Source organism: Cheilinus undulatus, linkage group 8, assembly GCF_018320785.1.
Source record: "Cheilinus undulatus linkage group 8, ASM1832078v1, whole genome shotgun sequence".
Lineage (NCBI taxonomy): Eukaryota > Metazoa > Chordata > Actinopteri > Labriformes > Labridae > Cheilinus > Cheilinus undulatus.
The window spans coordinates 22,388,262-22,409,158 of NC_054872.1; the positions used below are offsets into that span (position 1 = coordinate 22,388,262).

At 39.4% G+C, this 20,897-nt stretch overlaps 1 protein-coding gene across 12 annotated transcripts in view; it reads left to right on the top strand.

Annotated features, from left to right (window-relative positions):
- The first annotated feature begins 1,829 nt into the window (after positions 1-1,829).
- LOC121514041 (focal adhesion kinase 1-like) overlaps positions 1,830-20,897 on the top strand; it is a 105,248-nt gene continuing 86,180 nt past the window's right edge. For 6 of the 12 annotated variants that reach the window (XM_041794097.1, XM_041794104.1, XM_041794100.1 and 3 more), the window contains exons 1-2: positions 5,309-5,403; positions 18,300-18,326. In XM_041794097.1, the coding sequence (XP_041650031.1) occupies positions 5,367-5,403; positions 18,300-18,326 (64 nt within the window). In that variant the 5' untranslated portion in view covers positions 5,309-5,366. Of the gene's footprint in view, positions 2,010-5,295; positions 5,404-17,603; positions 17,675-18,299; positions 18,327-20,897 lie in introns of those variants that run through there. The other 6 variants (XM_041794096.1, XM_041794098.1, XM_041794099.1 and 3 more) reach the window with 4 other exon arrangements.

Consider the following 20,897-nt stretch of genomic DNA (forward strand, 5'->3'; position numbering starts at 1 on the left):
ATTTGTCCATCTTCACTAGTTTTATCTTTGTGGCAGGACAGCTTGTAGTTAGTTCACAAAATTTCTCTCAATTTCATCACAAGTGAGGGGGGAAAAAAATCACTCTAATATAAGAATTATTGGTGATTTGACAACTCTGATTTCACCAGATGTGAATGTGTCTCGATTGTAGGGTTTGGGACACCTGAATCTGGATGGTTCAGTTACTGGATAATCAGTATTCCTGGCCACCATTACACCATGAAGACAAAAGTACTCAGAAAAAAATGTAATTGAAAAGTATGAGTCAGGGGATGGATACAAAAAAATTCCAAGGTACTTAACATCCCCCAGAGCTCAGTTAAACCCATCATCAAGAAATGGAAGGAATATGGCACATGTGTAAATCTGCCTAGATCAGGTTGTCCTTGCAAACTGACTGACCCTGGAAGAAGGACACAAGGGAGAGGCCACCAAGACACCTATGACTACTCTGAAGGAGTTACAAGCTTCAGCAGCTGAGATGGGAGAGACTCTGCTTACAGCAACTGTTGCCCAGGTTCTTCACCAGTCAAAGCTTGACTGAGAGAGACAGCAGCAAATAGAAAGACACTGTTGAAGAAAACTCGTAATGAATCCCGACAAGAGTTTGCCAGAAGGTATGTGGGAGACTCCATGGTCAAGTGGATGAGACCAAAATGGTGCCTTATCCATTGGAAAAGAGTATGTTTGGCAGACACCAAACACTGCACATCACCACCAACCCACCATCCACACAGTAAAGTATGGTGGTGGCAGCACCATGCTGTAGGGATGCTTCGCAGCAGCCGGCCCTGGAAGGCTTGAAAAGGCAGAGGAGAAATGAATGCAGAAAAGAATAGGAAAATCCTGGAGGACAATCTTACTCAGTCTGCAAGAGAACTATGGTTTGGAAGAAGATTTATTTTCCAGCAAGATGAAGAAAAAAATTGCAGTGTCCAGATGTGCGAGCCTTATTGAGACCTATCCACACGGACTCAGCACAATGATTGCAGCCAAAGGCGCATCTACTAAAAACTGACTTGAAGGGGGTGAATATTTATGCAGGCACTAATTTTACATTGCATATTTTTATTTAATTGACATAACTTTGTGGAAGTTTGTTTTCACTTTTACAATTAAGAGGTTTTTTGTAAATTTTTGTCAAAATGCCAAATTATATTGACCATGATTGGTTTAAAAAAAATCAATGAAAGGGTAAAACATCCAAGGTCCATGAGTGATTGCTCTTCTCTCTGTTCAAGCATTAGAATTCATTTTAGCTGTTTTCATTACCACATACAAACTCCTAACAGGAGCTCTAAGGCTATTTATTAATCATGTTTTCTAAGCCTAGGTCTGTGTGAGCTTGAGTTATTGACCTTAGAATTTATGGGACTTAAATATGCTTAATTTGAAGCCAAAAGCATTGGAAATAAAAATACTTTGTTATTAAATTGTGTTGACTCTGTCACACAATCTAATATTGCTATTGTTCCCTAAAAACTAGCCTACTAATTAAAAGGACCTTAAACTCAAGAGATAAAATCAGTTTCACTGTCTCACAGTGTGAGGTATTATGTGTGGGGACACTGAAGTTGGCTGGCTTCACACTCATACAATATATGATATATTCACCATCACCATATAACTCCATATCTCATGAATTGTGAAGAAGTATTGTTACATAAGGTCCATTAAGGAGACCATTGCTACAGTACCGGACACGTAGGACCCCTCTTCTCCTGTCAGTGAGCCCCGCCAGCTGCAGCCATGTTGGAAACGCTCAGGCAGCGGTTGTGCTAGCAGCTAGCGTCAGTGGACACCGACTACCGGGCACGGCGCTGTTGTGGACAAAAACAGACAAGGAGAGGGCTCATAACGGAGAGATACAGCCCCTGAACCGGTGGCTCTTATACCAGCGGTTATATAGAGGTGAAATTTAATCTCACGGGGTGGAAAAAAGACTGGTCACGGAGAGTTGCAGCGGACGGGCTCCTGGGCGAAAGCGGGTGAGTATTGATCCCTCCGGTGGGCGGATTAAATGGGAATAGCCCACCGTTAGCCGAGTTAGCTTAGCATTAAAGGGGGTAACACACACAGACAATGGGGTTAACGTCAAAGCAGTATGCGTGTGTTTGTTTTCAGGAGCGTGTGTCGTGATTTTAGATGAAATACCGTTCAGTCTGTGATAAGATATATTGGTCATTTTGACACCGTTAAGTCATTTGTATTCCTAACAGACAGACAGTGGTGCAGTGGCCGAAACCACCCCTCTGTGTTTCTCCGCTTAGGTGCAAAGGTCCAAGCCAAGGAGGTTTTCTGTCATACAGGACAACAACATAGTACAAAAAAACACTCGGAATTTCACGAATTTGAGTTGAATAGGTTGAGGCTTATTGTTGCAAGAGGCGGATTTTAAACAAAAGGAGGGCAGCTCTTTCTTAACCTGTGCGTCTCAAGTGTTTTGGGTTGCTCGCTGCCTTGTCAACCACAATAGTGAACACTTATTGCTATGCTAGGCCGAGAAAGATGTATAAATATTTAAACCTGGAACAAAACCTGGATTTAGGACCTTCAGCGCGCACAGTGAGATTAGGTGTTTGTTGAAGGGGAAATGCCAAAATTCACAGAGCTGAATGGGCTATGTTGTGCAGCCTGGTGAGCAGCAGCCTTGTGGATGTGATTTGACAGTTTTCCTTATGGGGTTTGGGAGTCAAAGCTGCCCTGTCATGCCTCACACATTTCTGCCTTCCTGCTTTCTTCCCATCTTGTTTCCTGCTTTTATGTGACTGTTGCCCCTCATTATATCCCCAAACACATCCCACTGCAGCCAGGCTGGAGGGTCAGGACCCCAGAGTGTAGCTTTCTTTTTATATTTTCACATGATTTGGACAAAAACATTGCTTTTAAATTGAATAATGGGTACTTTGGCACATATTGCATTTTACATAATTAAAGCTCCTGTGAGGGTTTTTAGGGTTTGACTGACTGAAACAAATGGAGGAAACATGTCTTTTTGTATTGATTCTTATGCAGGAAAATCATCCTCGCCAAGAGCCTAAAGTGAAAAGTTGGCACAAAAAACTGCAGATTGAATCAAGATTGGACTGATAAATACATACTTCTCATATATACTCATAATAGCTGACAGGTGGATCTCTGTAACATTAACATTAAGATAGTCCTGATAAAACCCTTTCAATCTTGATTGTTTTGGAGTTCCTTTGATAGCTGTAGGTATTTAGAGACAAAAGATGCCCTTAAAACCACAACACCTATTTTCCTCCACACATTTCTGAATGTGATAATCTCTTTGAGGCTGGATAGGGAGCTTTGGGGGTCTTTGGGGGCCTCCAGTTGATGATTACTGGTATAATAGAATTTAGAGATACTACTTTGTCCACATGGGGCACTAAATCACCCCAAATCAAAAGTTCCTCACAGGAGCTTTAAATAAGTGTCAGGAATAGGATCAGCTGTTAAGTCCCACAAACAAGTATGACAATAGACCAAGGTTCAAATCTCACTACTACCAAGAAATCCTCACAAACTCCAAAAAACATTTGTTTGTGTGTTATTTGCAGCAGGGTGCAGATTGACTAGTAGTTGAGGCATGTCCCATGTACACAAGCGATACAGGTTCAAGTCCAGCCTGTTGCTAACCTGACACGCCAGATGGATGTGTTTCAAAGCTTTAATAGGAAACGTTTGAGAAAAGGCAGAGGCTTTGAAAAAAAACTCAGAATGTGATTGGGTGAACGTTCTGTCTGTCACATCTCTACGGGCAAATCAGAGCAACAAAACAGGTGACATAGCCGCTAGCAAGCTGGGCATGCGCAGTTACGAAGGAATAACTTGAAACATGGTGACTATAGACATGTAAGTACTCGACTTTTGTTGTTTTTGAAAAGAAAACAACTCACTGCTGTTCTTTGTTCTTCTTTTAACAAAGAAATGTTGTCAATTTCTGATAAAACTGGCGCTTTAGCAGCATCAACGCTAATCCCCTCCTCCATAACTGCTCCAGCTCTTGCTGCTGCTTGTTTACGTCACGACTCTGCTGCACCTGAAAGTACTACCTCTCGTAGCTGATTGGTCCTGTCACTTTCTAACCGGGCCCAAACGGTTCAGATGGGAGCTTTGCAAGATGGATTCGCAAGTGAAAAACAAGGAAATGGGCGTATCCATCTGCTTTGCAAGGTTAGCCTGTTGCTGCTTTTCCGCTTGTCTTTCCCCCACCTTCTTATCCCTGTTTCCCACTCTGTCCACCGCTCTCTATGATTAAAGGCATATAGAGTAAAAGAAAAATCTAAGAATAGGATCAGCAAACTTACCAGCAAATAATCACAAAATGTGTGTATTTTAAAGATATTTTTTAGGCCTTTTTATGCCTTAATTTCTAGAGAGGAGGACAGTGGATAGAGTCGGAAGCAGGAATGATAGTGTGGTAGAGACATGCGGGAAAAGAGCCACAGGCTGGACTTGTGCATGGGGTGTGACTTAACCGCTAGGTCGTATGTGCTCCACAAAATGTGTTTTAGTTTCAGACTTACGGAGCTTATGTTTCTGAGAAATGGATGTGCTGCAATTTCTGTGAAGTTTTCACTTCTTGTATTTTCACGAGGTCATTTCCCTTCAGTGGATGACCTCAGTTCAAAAGCCGACAGTATAGATATCGTTCCATGTCTTTGCTTAATTATAAGCCCACTTAGTGCTGGAATACATGGCACTTTTCAAGTTTTATTCAGTCTATAGCAAAGAAATAGTGCATACATGCATACAAATATTTACTGTCATCTGTCCTAACAGGGAATTGTGATTTTAATAAGTTGTGTCATTACTTTGTTTAAATTAAGAAATGTCCATACTAAAGTTATTTGTGAGGATGTTTTTTATGATTTAATATTCCATACAAGAGATCCTTAGCAGAGCTTGGACTCTCCAGTGGCTTTGTTTCTCCTCTGCCTGTCTGTTCTCCTTGCCTCCTTTCCCGTTTCTTCCACTAATCTGAAAAGGCAGGGATGAGGAAAGCAACATTGACGATGTTGGATCGATCTTTACACCTGTCTGTTTTCAGTCAGGGGAAAGATAAAGAAAAGCGACAGAGAGAGGGAGATAAGATGGGAAGCAAAGGGAGACGAAAGTGGGGAGAGGATTGGAAAAGAGAGCTGAGGAGATGGAGGGAGGGTTTTAGAAATGAAACTCAGCCCTCAGGTGTGTCAGTCCGATACAATCAGTGGGCGGGTGTTTCCCCTCCTATAAGTGACAGCATACAGTACAACAAGGAAGTGGAGAGACAGAACAGGAACACGTACAGGCGTCTCTGATTTAGCAGAGGTTCAGTTCTCTGTGAGCCTTCTGCCAACATGCAGTTTTGGGACTTCCTGGGCTGCACAAATAGAGGTATGATGAATGTGTGTAGTCATACTGATGGCTCGTGGAGTGTGTGATTGGACTGGTGTGTGCTTACTGCTGGTAGGCAGGTAGAGAGGGTCTGGCAAGCTGAGGGCTGGAAAGGAATTTGTGCTTCTCGCTGCTGTGCAAGCAGTTGCATGTGAAAACCTCACAGACAGGTAGAGAGCGGAGCACAAACAAAGACGCTGAAGGCTCTGATACAGTGTCAGCCTGCTTTATGTTCCTTTGATAAACCTGGTTGGCTGCCTCTCATGACAGATTTGTCTAATGACTGAACTGGCATAGAAGTAGTGATTGTTTATATCCTTTGCCCTGAATGGTTCTGGATTTTGCTCACACAGGTTGCCTTAATGAAAGTCAAGTGGGCTGTCCTATCCATACAGAGTCCTCTGTATGGATAGGACTTGGCTTGAGTTTTTGCATATTACTGGTGGACTTTTTTTGCTTCCTGCTAACCTGGAAATGGAATATCACAACCTCTGCCGCAGCTACACATGCTAATAATGCTCCAACTTTCAGCCTGACTATTCATAGAGTTCACACAAGGTGCTGTCACATTTCATAAGCACCAACAGAGTAGACCAAAGATTGAGGTACCAGATCAGCTGTGGCTATGCTTGTCTTTGAAATGTTCAACCTTAGATTGCTGGCATGTTTTTTTTTTTTTTTTTCTGGGAATGATAACAAATCATTTCTTCAAACAACCCTGTGGGTTTCAGAGTGTATTCACACACGCAAAAAATGTCAGTTTTTTTTTACAATGGTATCACATTTTCTTATTTTTGACCTTAAAGAGTTACTGCACATAATCTGATCTTCCTAGCCTCCTTCAGGGCAGCTATGTCAGGTTAGACCTGTGCCACAGAGAGTTAAACAACAGACGTCCATCAAAAGCCAGCTAAATAGCCATAAGTCCCAGCTATCAGATGTCATCTGTGACTTGTATGTGTTGTCAGAAGAGCTGTTTAAGGTGCTAGTAGGGACACTTGATTATAGCAAAAGTCCAAAAAACAACTATATTGATTCTTTTTAAGAGCAATATTATTACAGTCACATAATGCATGATGATAGAATAGATTTCTCATGTTGTCTTGAGGGGTAGCCGCAACCTTGTAACAAATTCTACAAAGTATTTTGCACTTTTCAGGGTCTGACTCCTCAAAACCAAAGTGATTCCATATGACTGAGGTCGTTTTGTCTTTTTGTTAACTAGTGGATGTTATTCTGTCATCTTCCTTAGCTCTCTTCCCTTTTAAACCAGCTGGCATACATGCCCTGGTTCCCTTTATGCCTCACTTAAATTAAATCAAGAGTTGTTTGATGGGATCCCAGAGCACTCCATTTACAACACATGACAAACAAACAGACAAAACAAGCTCAACATGACATGCATCAAAGTAATCGTTAAATTTTGATCATGTTGTTTTCATCACTGTGGGAAGCTGAAATCATAAATGAGCACTAAGTGACAGTAAACATGTCATGGAGATGAAAACTTTTCACTCATTCTCTTTAGATATGCAGTGAACACTTTTGATAAGTTCCCTAAACTAATGTTACTCTATAATTGTTGTTACATTGACCTGTTGTAATAGAATTGTTTTGTGTCCACAGTATCAAACAAAGCAAACACACAAACTCTCCTAATCTATCAGGGATGTAAAAGTCTTATAGTGTTAGTGAAGTTGAGTTGTGGTTACTTTCTTGTGCTGTAGTGAATTCCAGGACAGTTCAGACTCCAACACCCATCCTGTGCCTGGGGCCATGTTTTCAGCTGTTGCATCAATAGCTTAATCTAAGACACCTGATAGGCTGTGTCATATTTTCAGTTGTGGAAAAATGCATTGTTGTTCAGTTACTAACCTAATGGGAGTTTAGGATTCTTAATGGAGTTACTTTTTCAATTTGTCAATCTTAGCTGATGCTTCTGTGTGAATATTTGCTTGGACAATTAGCTTTCACGTTATAATGAAGAAAATGATAAATGTAGTTCTATTCATAACTCTTGAGTCCCTTTTTGTCTACTAAGGCAGTGTTCCCAACCTGGGGTCCGGGACCCCCTAGGGAGGGGCACTTAGAGCCCTTAATAAACAGTTTATACAATGGTCTTTTGGTAAGAAAAACCTATGATGAGCCACTCCTTTAGGGTTTTATCAATCAAAAAATTAAATGGTTGAATAGCTGTCTTCTGTTTGGGACAGTGCTGCAGAGCTGTTAAAGAAGGACTGGAAACGTGTGTGCTTGTTGAATCATCAACAGTCTTCCCCTATTTGCATCCACAGCTTGCTGTTTTGTTTAACTTGCTCCATGTGGTCAGTCTTCTCTGGTAGAATCATTGTGAAATAACTTACAATAAATCTATTAAGATGTAACAAAGTAGTTTGTTTAACAAAGAAATGTTGTCAAGTTCTGATAAAGCTGGCTCTTTAGCAGCATCAACGCTAATCTCTTCCTCCATCACTGCTCCAGCTATTGCTGCTGCTTGTTTACATCACGACTCTGCTGCACCTGAAAGTACTGCCCCTCGTCGCTGATTGGTCCTGTCACTTTGTAACCAGGCCCAAATGGTTCAGATGGGAGCTTTGCAAGATGGATTCGCCAGTTAAAAACAAGGAAATGGGTGTATCCGTCTGCTTTGCAAACAACACAAAGCATGTCAAAGCAGCTGTACGAAACACCGGCAAACATCACGTAGCTCAACACGGGGGCAGTATCGAGCAACATAGTGTTGCACCTGCAAGAAAACTCATCAGTGCTTCGAGTGATTTTACCTCACCACACCAGAGTCAAGGAGAGAGAGAGGTGTGTCTGTGCGCGAGGCACACAGCTGAAGTCACAACTTGAAGACCTGCTCACCTCAAGTTTGAGGACCTCAAACTCGAATCGGACGGACTTGAGATTTTAAGGAGTCTAGAGGACTAAGTGATGTTACATTTGAGTATGAATTAGCTTAATAATTCCTCTGGTAGGTACTGTAGTTCCCTTTGGTTGCTTAAGAAGACCATATGTGTCTTGTAAACGTAGCGGTCTGATATGAGGCAGACAGACAGACAGCAGTGTATGGAGAGAGATGAGGAGAGAACTGTTACAGTCAGGAGTAGAACAGTGGTTATAATTATTTTATATCAGGGTTATCCAAACAACGTCTCCTGGGCCAACTGTGGCCCTTTTTCAATAAATTTGAGGTTATTTCTATATTAGTGAACATTTTATTCATTTGCATAAACAGGATGCTCTTTTTCATGGTAAGATTAGAGGAAAGGTTAAAAAAATGAATTCCAAAAAATTAACATGGAAAAAAATGGAATTTGGCAACAAATCAAATGGATTTCATAGGGCCCTAAATATGATTCTGTGGCTCTCCCAGTCCATAAAAAGAAAAAGAAATGTTGGGACCATCCTAACAGAGATATTGATATGGGTAATTTACACAAGCTCATGTGTCATCGTGCTGTGCCGATTTGCCAGCGCACAACTTTTCAATTCAGTCTCTGTTGTGCCGCTTTAAGTACAATTTTTTTTCCTCTACCTCTTATATTCAATGGTTCTTATCAGAGTAATACATGGGCAAATTACTGTGTTTAAAGTGAGGTTTCAGTGAGAGAGAGACAGAGAGAGAAAGGGAGCAGCAGCTGCTCGTCTGAACAGTCACTCACCCATTTTAATAACTTAGACGCATGGGGGGAAAAATTGCAAAAAAACAGACAAAAGTTTCAGCATTGGTGCACAGACATAACTAACATGCTGCAAAAACAGGACTCTGAGTGCAGAAGCATTGATTCAATCACCTCTGGTTTATGCTCTGGTAGTGTAACTATAAATCAGCATAAGCTGCTGTGTGGAGTTTGCATGTTCCCCCTGTACATGTGTGGGTTCTCTCTGGGTACTCCGGCTTCCTCCCACCACCAAAACCATGCTCATTAGGTTAATTGATCACTCTAAATTGGCTGTAGATGTGAGTTTGAGCATGTCTGGTTGTCTGTCTCTACAGTATATGTCAGCCCTGTGATTGACTGGCGACCAGTCCAGGGTGTACCCTGCCTCTTGCCCAATGACAGCTGATAGGCTCCAGCCCCCCTGTGACCCCTAACAGGATAAGCGGTATAGAAAATGGATGGATGGATTTATTCAAAGTTTCTCCAGTGGGCTCTCTTGAGTGTGGTGCCCGTGGCAAACACCATTGCCTGATAGTACAGTTGTACATTTTGCTGATATTTAAGGCATATGTATGATATGCTACTGATATGTAAAAATATGAGCAGTACAAAATGTGAAAAAGAAAATGCTACAACTTTTCAAACATGGATACCACTAGGGATGGGAACAATTAATTGATTATCGATTAATTGGTCGATCACGGGAATTTAGCCGATCTGATGTTGGCATTTAATAAAGAGACTAAACACGTCTTACTCTGCACTGCACAACAATATCTACCGTCATGACATTGTAGGTGGGTTTTAACAAAAGCAATGAGACATCTTACCCATCAGGGGGCAATTTAACTTAAGGAGAGAGGGAGAGGGCAAACAGAAGAAGTACTCAAGCAGCGCAATGCATTATCTCAATTTGCCGAAACGCAAAATGAAGAGAGCGAAGTGAAGTGTGGTGTGGGACTATTTCAGTTTAGAGAATCATCGAGAAACACACTCATTAGTTACCAGTTTTTGTTATACAGAGAAATGTTATATATATCTGAGTTTCCGTTAGCCGGCATTTGCCAGTAAAAAGGGCGGAAGTCCGGCAGATAAAATATAACTGGTCAAAATATCCGGCAGAAAACATGCAGATGACCAGATAAGTAAATACTGAATGCTCGCAGATTATATTTTGTGTAACATAGAAGATATGTTGCGAGAATACGCGAATATAAACTAAAAGTAGCCTGATCTGGTGGTTATGTGAAGCTAACTGTTGTTGTTTATGAGTTCAGCATGGGCCTGTGTTGTGTGACTGACTGCATGTGTACGGAAAAGCTCGCAGCTTTCATTTTGATACTTTAAACCACTTACACAAAGAAAAATAAGAGAAAGTCTGTGTGCAGTCATTTCTAGGGTTTTAATCATGTGTACATGTCTACCAGTTTGTAATAACAGGGTAATAATTACTCAGGTTTACTGTTGGCTTGGTTTCTACTCTCTCGGTTTTAGGTCAGGTGTGGAAATAAAAATGTGTCCTCAGTCCCGTTTAGCGTAGACTTGTATGTATCAATGTACCACAGAATTTTAGATTTATGCGTTTTGCAGCAAAATAATATTAAAGCAAACGTCTGATAGTTGTTCTAAATGGCCGGAATTCTTGAAGACTGCCGGTCACCGAGGACAAAAAATTATAGCGAAAATGCTGTTATACATATGCCCATGTATGTATGTTTTCATACACCCATAACGATTAATCAGTTAATTGATCGTTAACATTAACAATGTTTGAGTTGGCAGGTTTCTTACAAACACCCATCCCAAGATACCACTACTTTTTTATGCACTTTAGAAATGCATCTGTGAAAAAGCAGTTGGCAGAGGAGTAACGTAACTGTCAAAAGTATCTTTACAAAACAGATAAACACAAGCAGAAGAAGAACAGGATTCATTTTCAGTATCAGTGTGAGTGAATGTTTCCATTTAGGAGGTTAGCTTTTTAAAGCAGGAACAGAAAGAGTGATCCAAGCTTGGGCACCTTTGGTTGTAAAATTTTATATGAAAGTTCTAAGAAATCTTTCCTCTGGCTGAATAAATCTGTATTAAACATGTTTTTTTAATCTGAAGCAGTTACCAGAAGAGAATTTCATGCAAAAATATACAGTAGAGCACAGAAAGATGGTGGGTTCTCTAGCATAATCCTTCATCCTCTGATACTGAGGGTGTTCAGTGATGTGAAGCGTCTGTTGGACCTAGCAGACGTTGTGGATGGGATCAAAGAATTTGTGAATATCTGAATGTTTGTGCGGCAGTGCATTGCACACTGACTTTAGGCCTTAAACAGTTATAGAAAGGCTTGTTTGTGAAAAAAACATGGCATGGCATAAAACAAAAGACTACAAATATGTGAAACCTTAAGGGAGAAGTTGGAATAGAACAAAATAAAGGAATATTTGAGTGTTAATGCGTTGTATTGTCACCCCAAAACTGTAAAAAAAAAAACATACTGTCCACCAAGCTTCTGTGTTTTGCTTGAGTAAAACACTGGGTCATTCTAGCACATTATAGATTTATTCTCTGCATATAAACGTCATCTTTATTATTTGGAAATTATAATGTTGGGATATGATAACTGGTTTGAAGTTGGTAAAACATTTGGATTTATATTTGTGTGCCATGTTTGTAAGTTTTGTTTAAAGCACAGAAAAGAGTAGTAGAGCACTGTGTTGAAGCGTAATTGGCACACTGGTTAGCAAATTGAGCGTGTAACTTTAATTAATTGCGTGTACACAAGCAAATGACCCTGCAGGACGCCCTCTGCTTTGTGGCTGGCCTAAGAAGATAAAGACAGATGTGCAGAAGAGGGCTACTGCAAATCAGACTTTGCTGTCTGTTATCACTTCACTATCACTGCAGTTATCCCTGTACTACAATCATGTTTTTAAGCAGCTACTGACAATGACAGCCACCTTTTTAAGCTGCTACTGTGGTGACTTTATTCTGTAAGGTAGCTCCATGTGTAGCGAGGCTCTGCTCTGTTGTTCTCTCTTCTGACGGGCATATCAGTGCAGAGGAGCTGCAAAAGGCTGTTGTTGTTTTCTAGATGAGAATGGAGTTGTGCAATGCCCTTAGCGTGGTGTCAACCAGAGGCAATCGTTTTCTACTCTGAGTGGGAGAGAAAGAGAGAAAGACAGAGAGAGAGGGAGGGAGAAAGATAGGCCGTAAGTGTGAGAGGGGGGAAATGTGATTGAGTAGGAGGGAAGCTCAGAGGAGTGTTTATTCAAGTGAAAAATGGTATAAGCAGTTCAGAGACAGATGTTTCAGCACCGTTTTAATAACAGCTTCTAGTTTTGGATCGTTATTTGTGGACGTGAAAGATTAAAGTTGGCTTTAAAGCGAGGTCAGTCCTGGTGGCATGGAGGGCATATCTCTGCCTGGAGCTTTATTTGATACCCGGGAAGGCTGCTGTCTTTAATACATGTTCAAGATTGCTGCTGTGCATACTACAGCACTTTTGATGACATTTGATGAATAAACCAATAAAAACATGATATGTAAGAGCTAAATATGGCTATAAAGGTATATATGTGGAACATTTTTAATGAGAGTAGTCCTTATTCTGATTCAAAGGCTTATTATTAAGACCTTGAAACATATCAATACAAGCCTTCTTATACATGCACTGCCTGGCCTGTCAGAAACTCAGAGTATTAATGCCTGAAATATAACATTCATAACCTGTGACTATTATAGTTGCAGTGAGGAAAAGAGAGAGGATTGCTGTGTTGCTCTACTGGTCCTATCCTACTTGTATCCCAAATTTTTGGCACAACACTGCTGAAACAAAATGGATTATGGGATTAAAGGCAGTTATTAGAAGAGGCAGGAGAGCGCACACAGAGCCACAATGAATAAAGTTAAACTTTAGAGACACAGCATCAAAATTTAATCAAGTTATAACCCTTATAGGTTTTTTTATTCAAATTTGGAACTGAACTGTTTGCTGTGTTGTTGTATTGAAGATTAACAGGAAAATACTCATGCTGAGATCTCATAGGTGTACAGCTAACCTGTAGGCCTGTAAGTCTTTCAACTAATTCCAATATGAAGCCTTTCTTTGTAATATTGCATGGTCTTTTTACACAAGTTCAGTCTGTAAGGACTTGTGTTGGGAACGAAAGGGTTGCCAATAACACCAGATATACTGTTTCTCATATCCATAGTGTGGGATAGATTTCACATCCATCTAGAAAACAATCAATCCATCTGTGTTTGGGAAGGGCAGAACCTTTGAAAAAGAAATCTCGGAGGGTGCCAGGACAAAAATTATGCCCGTCACATTCATTACGCACCAGTCAAAGTCACAAAACATAAGATGTAGTGTGCATGCACCGCCTCACAAAGTAAACTACATGTGGGCTTGACAGACAGCTGGCACTGTTTTCAATCCATCAAATGATCTAGTTGGTAAATCAAACAGTGAAAACATCTTCTCCACTAAGAATAGCTTTCAGTACAGGTCTTTTCTCTCCTTTGAACAATTTTTCCCCCAGTTCTGATGAAACTTGGAGTTTCTTCAGCTATATCCAAGCTAATCTTTACACCTATTGCCATTGTCAACAAGATTCCAGTACAAATACACCACACCAGTAGCTACTGCCTCATTCTCCTCAAATATTGCTGATCGGTCCATACATTCTCAAACTGGGCACTAATGTTTCAGATTGGAGCTTTGCAAGCTGGATCTGCCTGATGACAGACGTGAAATCTGGCTAATCCATTGGCTATATAATCCAAAATTAGGCACAAGTCCCAGTTAGACCAAAATCTGGACATTGGTCTGGTAGCAGGAAAGATGCCAGTTTACTTTCTGAGCACTGCCATGGTGTCCTTGACCAAGACACTAAACCCACTAACCTTTCAGGTCCTCCATCATGTGTAGAAGCCCCTCACTCTGACGTCTCTCAAATATGGTCTTTGCAAAGAAACACGACCAGAAGGCCATGTGTTGAGCCCTTTATGTGTATGCTAAGCATTCAAAGTGTGAAAATATAAACATTCTTGATACTGAATCTACTTATGTATCTTGAAAGTAGTGAAATATTCAGGCAAAACAAATTAAAATGTTTTTAAAAAGTCACAGAAAAGTGGCAGGTTGCAAGAACTTAAAAAGCCCTAATAAAAGCCCTTCAATAATTTTGTCATGATTTAGCACAGAAAACTCTGATCTCACCTGTGATGGGAAATCTCTCCTTTAGAGATCCAGATAATTTGACTAAGCTGTAAAGTATATTGAACTTGCAGGTTGTACATTCATTTCAACATACTCAGTCATAATATACTAAAAGAAATCAGTCAAGTTTCAGTATGTGATCAAACTGCTGATTTTGAATGCCACTGCCACTTCAACATCACAGATGTCAAAAAGGTATATTTTAAAAAGGCTATATGTAATTTTTTGAAAAAAATCAGTGCAGCAACACCGCCAGCCATTAGGTAAACTACAACTGTATTGTGTTGAGCCTCCAGTTTATCAGCTGATAGACACACGGACCAAGGTGATTTACTGGCACCATGTATACAGAGGAGGTAAGTGAACTAACAAAACAAAACACTAAATGAGCAATGTGACGTTAGTGTTGTTTGGATAGCATCTTCTTAGGAAAGCTAACATAATTTAGCACATGCCCTAGGGAACGTAAGACACTACATTGTAGAGAAAGACTGATATGTTATTAGTTGTCAAGGAGGCGGATAACTGATATTTGGAGCCAATATCCAATTGCAGTAAAAATGGAAATATTGGCATCAAAATTTTGAATACAAACTCCAACACCTAACTTCGTCAAAACTAGGCTGCTACATTACTATCAATCAATGTTACTATAGCTGAAAAAAGTACAATAGCAATAGAAGAGACGGTATGTCTTAAGTCTTGAACAGCAATATCGTGCTCCTCTCTACAAGAAACTATCAAAGACAGCTTCAGGACACACTTCATCTAACAATATGTCATTTTCTGCTGCTTGGGATCTCTCAATCAACACAGAAAAATGTAAAGTAAAATAGCTTGGTAGTTAAACAGCCATTATTGCCCTCTCACACAAACACGTCTTACTATTATCACTGATCATTTCCCTATCAATATTATCAGCAACCTTGTTTCAAGTGATTAAACTGTTAAAAACACTAAATAGCCTACAGCATCAGCACTTTAATAATTAGTGTTTATCATAGGAACAGACAGGGGGTGGTAATGCACCAAAGTGATGGATGCCAACTGCCGTAAAACTGATGACGAAGAAGAAGGAACAGACAGCTGCCGTTAACGTAATGGGTCTTACAGTAACGTTAGTTGTCGTGAGTTGTAGAGTTTCTCATGTGGCTTCCAGAAAATTCGGCCCAAGTTTTTTTTACAGATACATGGCTCAACAGGCTTATACAGGCAAACAAGGAAGAAATAAAGAGCCTCGTTCTTTACGTTGGGATAAAGTGCGCACCAATGTATACTCAAAAATGGAAAGTGTGAAAGCAGGAAAGTTACATAGAGCCCCTTTACCATTTGATACATCAGGCAGGTTTTGTGTTTAAGTGTTTAACAGTCACACCAAGTAAGGTTTAATGCTTTTTTCAGTGGTGAGAACCTCCTCTGTTTACTCTGCACAGTTGGAAAACAAACCCTGCACACTGCCTTCATTGAGCTGATTTTGCCACATTTCCAGTGTAAACATGCCACATACTCAAAAACATCTTAGAATTTGTAAGTTAGATGAATGCAACACCAAAAAAAGCTTTTAAATATGAAGCCACTGATGATTAAAACACATTTTCATAGAATATTTTAGGTATTATCTGTGTCTCCATGTTATTTTTAAAACGTCAAAATACATAAATGTGTTCCAAAGAATCTGAATAAAATAATGAATACTACACAGCACATATTCCACTGTAGATTTAAGTTATGTTGAAATGGATCTTGGCTTTTGCCTTGCATGTATCAATGTTCTCATTAGCCACCCAGTGCTGTTTTGTGTCTGTTGCCTAGTAACAAATGTAACAGTATAGCATCAGAGAGGTGAGCATTTCACCATATTGCTTATTTTTATTTTATTTTTTACACAAGAATGAAATAAACTTGAATGAAAAGATTTAAAACAGGAGTGGTTTAGAGACAGATTTAAGGTTGAATGAGGCCAGTGGGGGGAGTTATTAAAGCGTGACATGGCAGATCTATTATCCTGCCGAGTCATGCTTGTCGCCTCACTCTGACCGGCTCTCTCTGGTATGTTACTCAAATGAAATCCTCCTGATTCACTGGGGCTGCTTCACCGTCAGAGCTGGTCAGTGCTGACATGTGAAGCTCTGGATGTGCTTAGTGTGATTAGAAATCGACTCCTGTCTGTCAAATGAACCAAGCAGCAGTGAATCTGATGGTTAGACCTGCTTGATGGTTTGATAAACGGCAGAGAGAAACCGACTTCTCAGAAAATGGGTTGAGGATATATATATATTTTTTTTTGGTTAATTATGAGGTGCGACTGGCAGTGGTTTGAGTCTGTGTTAAGTTTGTCTGACTGGTTAACTTTTCTACCTTTGTGTCCCTAGGTGCTCTTGTTTGTTCCTGTCCTTAGCTGCCCTCACTTTTTAATCTTTCTCTGTGGTTTCCTAAAGAGATGAGTTAGACTTAAAGCAAACAAAAGCAGGAGTGAAGCTCAATTTACCGGTGCATGCATGCAAGTTAAATCTGTATCTAATGAAGTGTTTTTTGCTCTGTTGCATGGACAATTAAATACTAAATTATTGTTGGGGTTTTCTTGGGTCAGGATGAACCTCTACATATTTCACTTTTCAGCACAGAGCAAACCAGATTCTGATTCAGTGATGGTTACACTTAATCATTATGTTGCACCAAAGTAACTCTCAATGATGCTATGATTTAATGCACTATTCTTCACTAATTGTTTTAAGTAGACTGTTTCCTGAGCCTTTCACTACCACTACAACTAAAATCTTAATCCTGTATGGAGCATGCGCAGACTTTGGGCAATCAAGGAATAACTTGTGAAATGTCCTCTTTGACTAGTGTATCCACAGCCTGTGTCCACTTCAAATTTTACATTTTCCCATTTACTTTTAGCTCTTTTGAGCTCTGATTGGTTCTTCTCTGGGAATGACTAACATTCTAGTCTCCAGACTAAACATTGATGCCTTCTTGAGACCTTGGCACACTGACTTTGTTTTTCCGTCCAAATTTTTTGCATGTTAAGAAATAAAATCAAGCTCATGTTCTGCTTATTATTTTCACACATTAACTCTGAAACTTTCGTCTGTCATTATTTTTTTCCAGAACAGGTTAGATTTTTTTTTGCAGGTTTATTTATTTATTTATTTTTTTATTTTTTTGCATCAGTCTAAGTCAAACACATTCAAAAAAAAAGTGATCAAGTGTGTTAAGACCTTGTGTGATACATAGTGAAAACTTCCCCATTCTCCCCTTTCCTCTTGTATGAAATTATTTTCTTCTTCTTTACCCCTGTTTTTTTTCTGCAGGCTCTTTTTATGTATCCCATTTTTCTACAGTTTTGACATTTTTCTTTGGCAAACCTGCAGTCTTTGGCCAGGTGGGTTTCTGCATCTGTAGCATTTTCTAATGTCTGACTGGGGCTTTGGTCATGTGTTGCCGGCCTTGTTCACCGATACTGCCACTCTGTTCCATTTATTAGGTTCTTTAATGCCATGTAAATCCACAATGTCTCTGTTAGCCTCCTCTATTGCGTAGGCAAAATGGAGTGCTTTTTCAAAAGACAGTCCATCCTCATACAGCAACAACCTGCTGCTATATCCTGTCATGGCACAGTTCAGACCATTTCTCAACATCATTGTCAACAATCACCAAGTTACTGTCCTGCACCAGCTTTCTCAGTTCTGCTGCATAATCACCCTCACTTTGCATATTACTATGGTGTCCTCTGTTGGCACTAAGATGCAATAACATGCTACAGTCACTTCATAACACAAGGGAACTCCCCAAATTATGACATTTTATTTAAAATCTGTACATATTTATGATTTTTTCATGGCACAAATTTTGAACCAGTAAACCTAAGAAGTCTTCTGAGAGGTATTAAGGATGATTGGAGCAACAGTGTGGTGTGCAAATCGACACAGACACACAGTCACATTGCTAATTACAGCAGTAAGATACTGCTCTGGAGCAGATTAACATTTTTTTCTTTCTTTTTGCAGATATTTCCAGGATATCATACTACACTGGTGAGTAACTTCCTGTCAACTTATGATAGAATTCAACATGTATGCTATTCTGAAAGTATAGGAAAATGTTTACTGTCTACCACAACATAACAACTAGTACACAGTGGACACTTAAAAGATGGTGAGCCAGAGAAAGAAGCTGCTGTTGTTAACTTTCTATATGAGAGTTATCTAATAGAACCCTTCTTTTTAGTCTGAAGCTTGTGCCTGGTAGATTTTATGTGAATAAATAGTTTTACCACCTAATAAAAATAAAACTACCCTTTAATTAGACTTTTATGATAACGTGGGAAGAATGACTGCTAAGGTTTTCATAAGGAATGATGTTCTTCTCAAAGATAGCTGTTGCTGCTGTTTTATAGGACGTATGGAGGTAGAGATGAATAATATTATAGATCTGAACTTAGCTCTTGGCTCCATTCTCTCTCCATGGCAGTTGCTAGGTAACCGTTGATCCTATGTTTTCCAGGAGTGTGTTTTATATTTGGAGAGGGGAGCTTGTTATTCCTGGAAAGAATAGGAACATAATTTACATTTCTTGACCTCAAATATGGTGAGTGTGTAGTGGGAGACGTGTTGGAGAAGTTGAGGTTGAAATTGAGGTTAACTGAAACTTTTAATGAGACGATGACTTCTAACCTGGATGGAAAACAGCAGAACTACACACAGGCTGAATACACTGAATATCAGTTTGCCTGTGAGTTCCTCTGCTTGCTGAGAAGGAATACAGATATTGGAGTGCATACTTAACAAAACATTCAACCTCTATAGCTATTTATAAATGATTAATGTGTTTATGAAACGATTCTTAATGCTGATAAAACAAGATGGGAGTTTTGACTGGTGTTTAGACAGATATATGGATAAGTACATGTACTTTATGAGTCTCAAACTGCAAAACTGAAAGATAGCAGCAGGTTATCAGATCATAACTATAGCAATAGATAAATGTATATGAACTAATTCCTAACATGAGAAGATGGAATATTAAGGTGCATCTAAAAAATAGAATATCAAATAAAAGTTCATTTTTTTCCTGTAATTTACTAGATAAATTTAAATTTCCATGAACTGTAGATTCATCTCATACAAAATGAAACATTTCAAGACTTTGTTGTCTGAATCTTGATAATTATGGCTTATAGCTCATGGAAACAAAAATCCATTATTTCAAAATATTAGAATATTGTGGAAAAGTCCATTTTGCAGAGGTTTCCTGAGCCTTCATTCTCTCATTTTGGTTTAGTTCACACAACCACAATCATGACAGGACTGTACAGTGCGACAAATATGTTGCAAACGCTACAAGAAAATTGGTCAGTGCTAAGAGACTTTCACTCCTCATCACATAGGTCTGATGACAAAGGGAGAGAAATGTGTGCATACCAGGCGCACAGATGTGACTTTCGGTTTTACTTTACTTCACACTACTTTGATTTGAGATTTTGAATTCATGCCCAGTCCTTTTATTTTATATTCCTGGCGCATTTTAAATTTGAGCGGAATGTTATTTCCTCTAGTCATGCGTAGTCCCCGGCATCTGGAGTGTGAGCGGCCACACTCCGCAGCTGATACGATGGCAAGAAAGTGACCTGAGCAGCTCATACAGACGGGGCAGGCTCTGGGCATACGCAGCACAGGTGGCTGTTATGTTTAAGAGGAGCGCTGCTTTAATCCCAAGTTTCTATTTTATTAAGGCATGTATAGGCTAGACAATGCTAAAAATGAGTATCTACTAGCTTGCTACTCCATTCTCCTCGACCTCTCCAATTACGCATGGATAGTCACAGTGAGTGAACTGTCAGGGAGAGGACAGAGCACTTAGTCTATGCATTAACTTCTGATTAGGGTTGTCACGATCAATAGTTTTGGCCTCTGATCCAGATCTGATTTTTTAATATTGAATATCTGCCCATACCAAGTCCTGATCTGATATTCATAATTACTTAGATTAGAGTTTCAATTGTTTTTGTTTACAAAAATAACTGAAGTAAACAGAATAACTACCAGATGTCTCAAACTTATTCCATGTAACTCAGTACAGCCAACATTGTTGTAAAAAGCAAAATCACATTTCTTCTCAAAATGGTGTATTAGCTCTGTTTCACTTTAATAATCCGTCAATAAATAAATAAAGTTACACATTAACTTGATTGTATTAGTCACAACAAAAACTGAAGTCAAACAGTTTAACTTGAATGGGATCAAAAACATATAATTCATACAGATTCAAAACAACAATTCCTATTCAAATGTTGCAGCTTAAGACTGAGACATACACCAAAACACTAGCATTGCAATAAAACCCAAATATCAAATACAAGGCACTCTTGTCATTACAGTGACCAACAATGACCATCTGTCGGTTTGGATATGAGTTACATGTCTAAATCTGAAGGACAGTTGCAATCACGGTGTCTTTGTTTGGTTGACTTTGCTTCTGTCAGTGTTTGGTAAAGCGTTTGAAATAACTCAGTACATACTGAAGTTGTCTAATTTTTTGATATTTTGATATTTTTTCATACATATGTTCTTAAATGGTGTGATTTCTGTTATGTTAATTACAGTTGG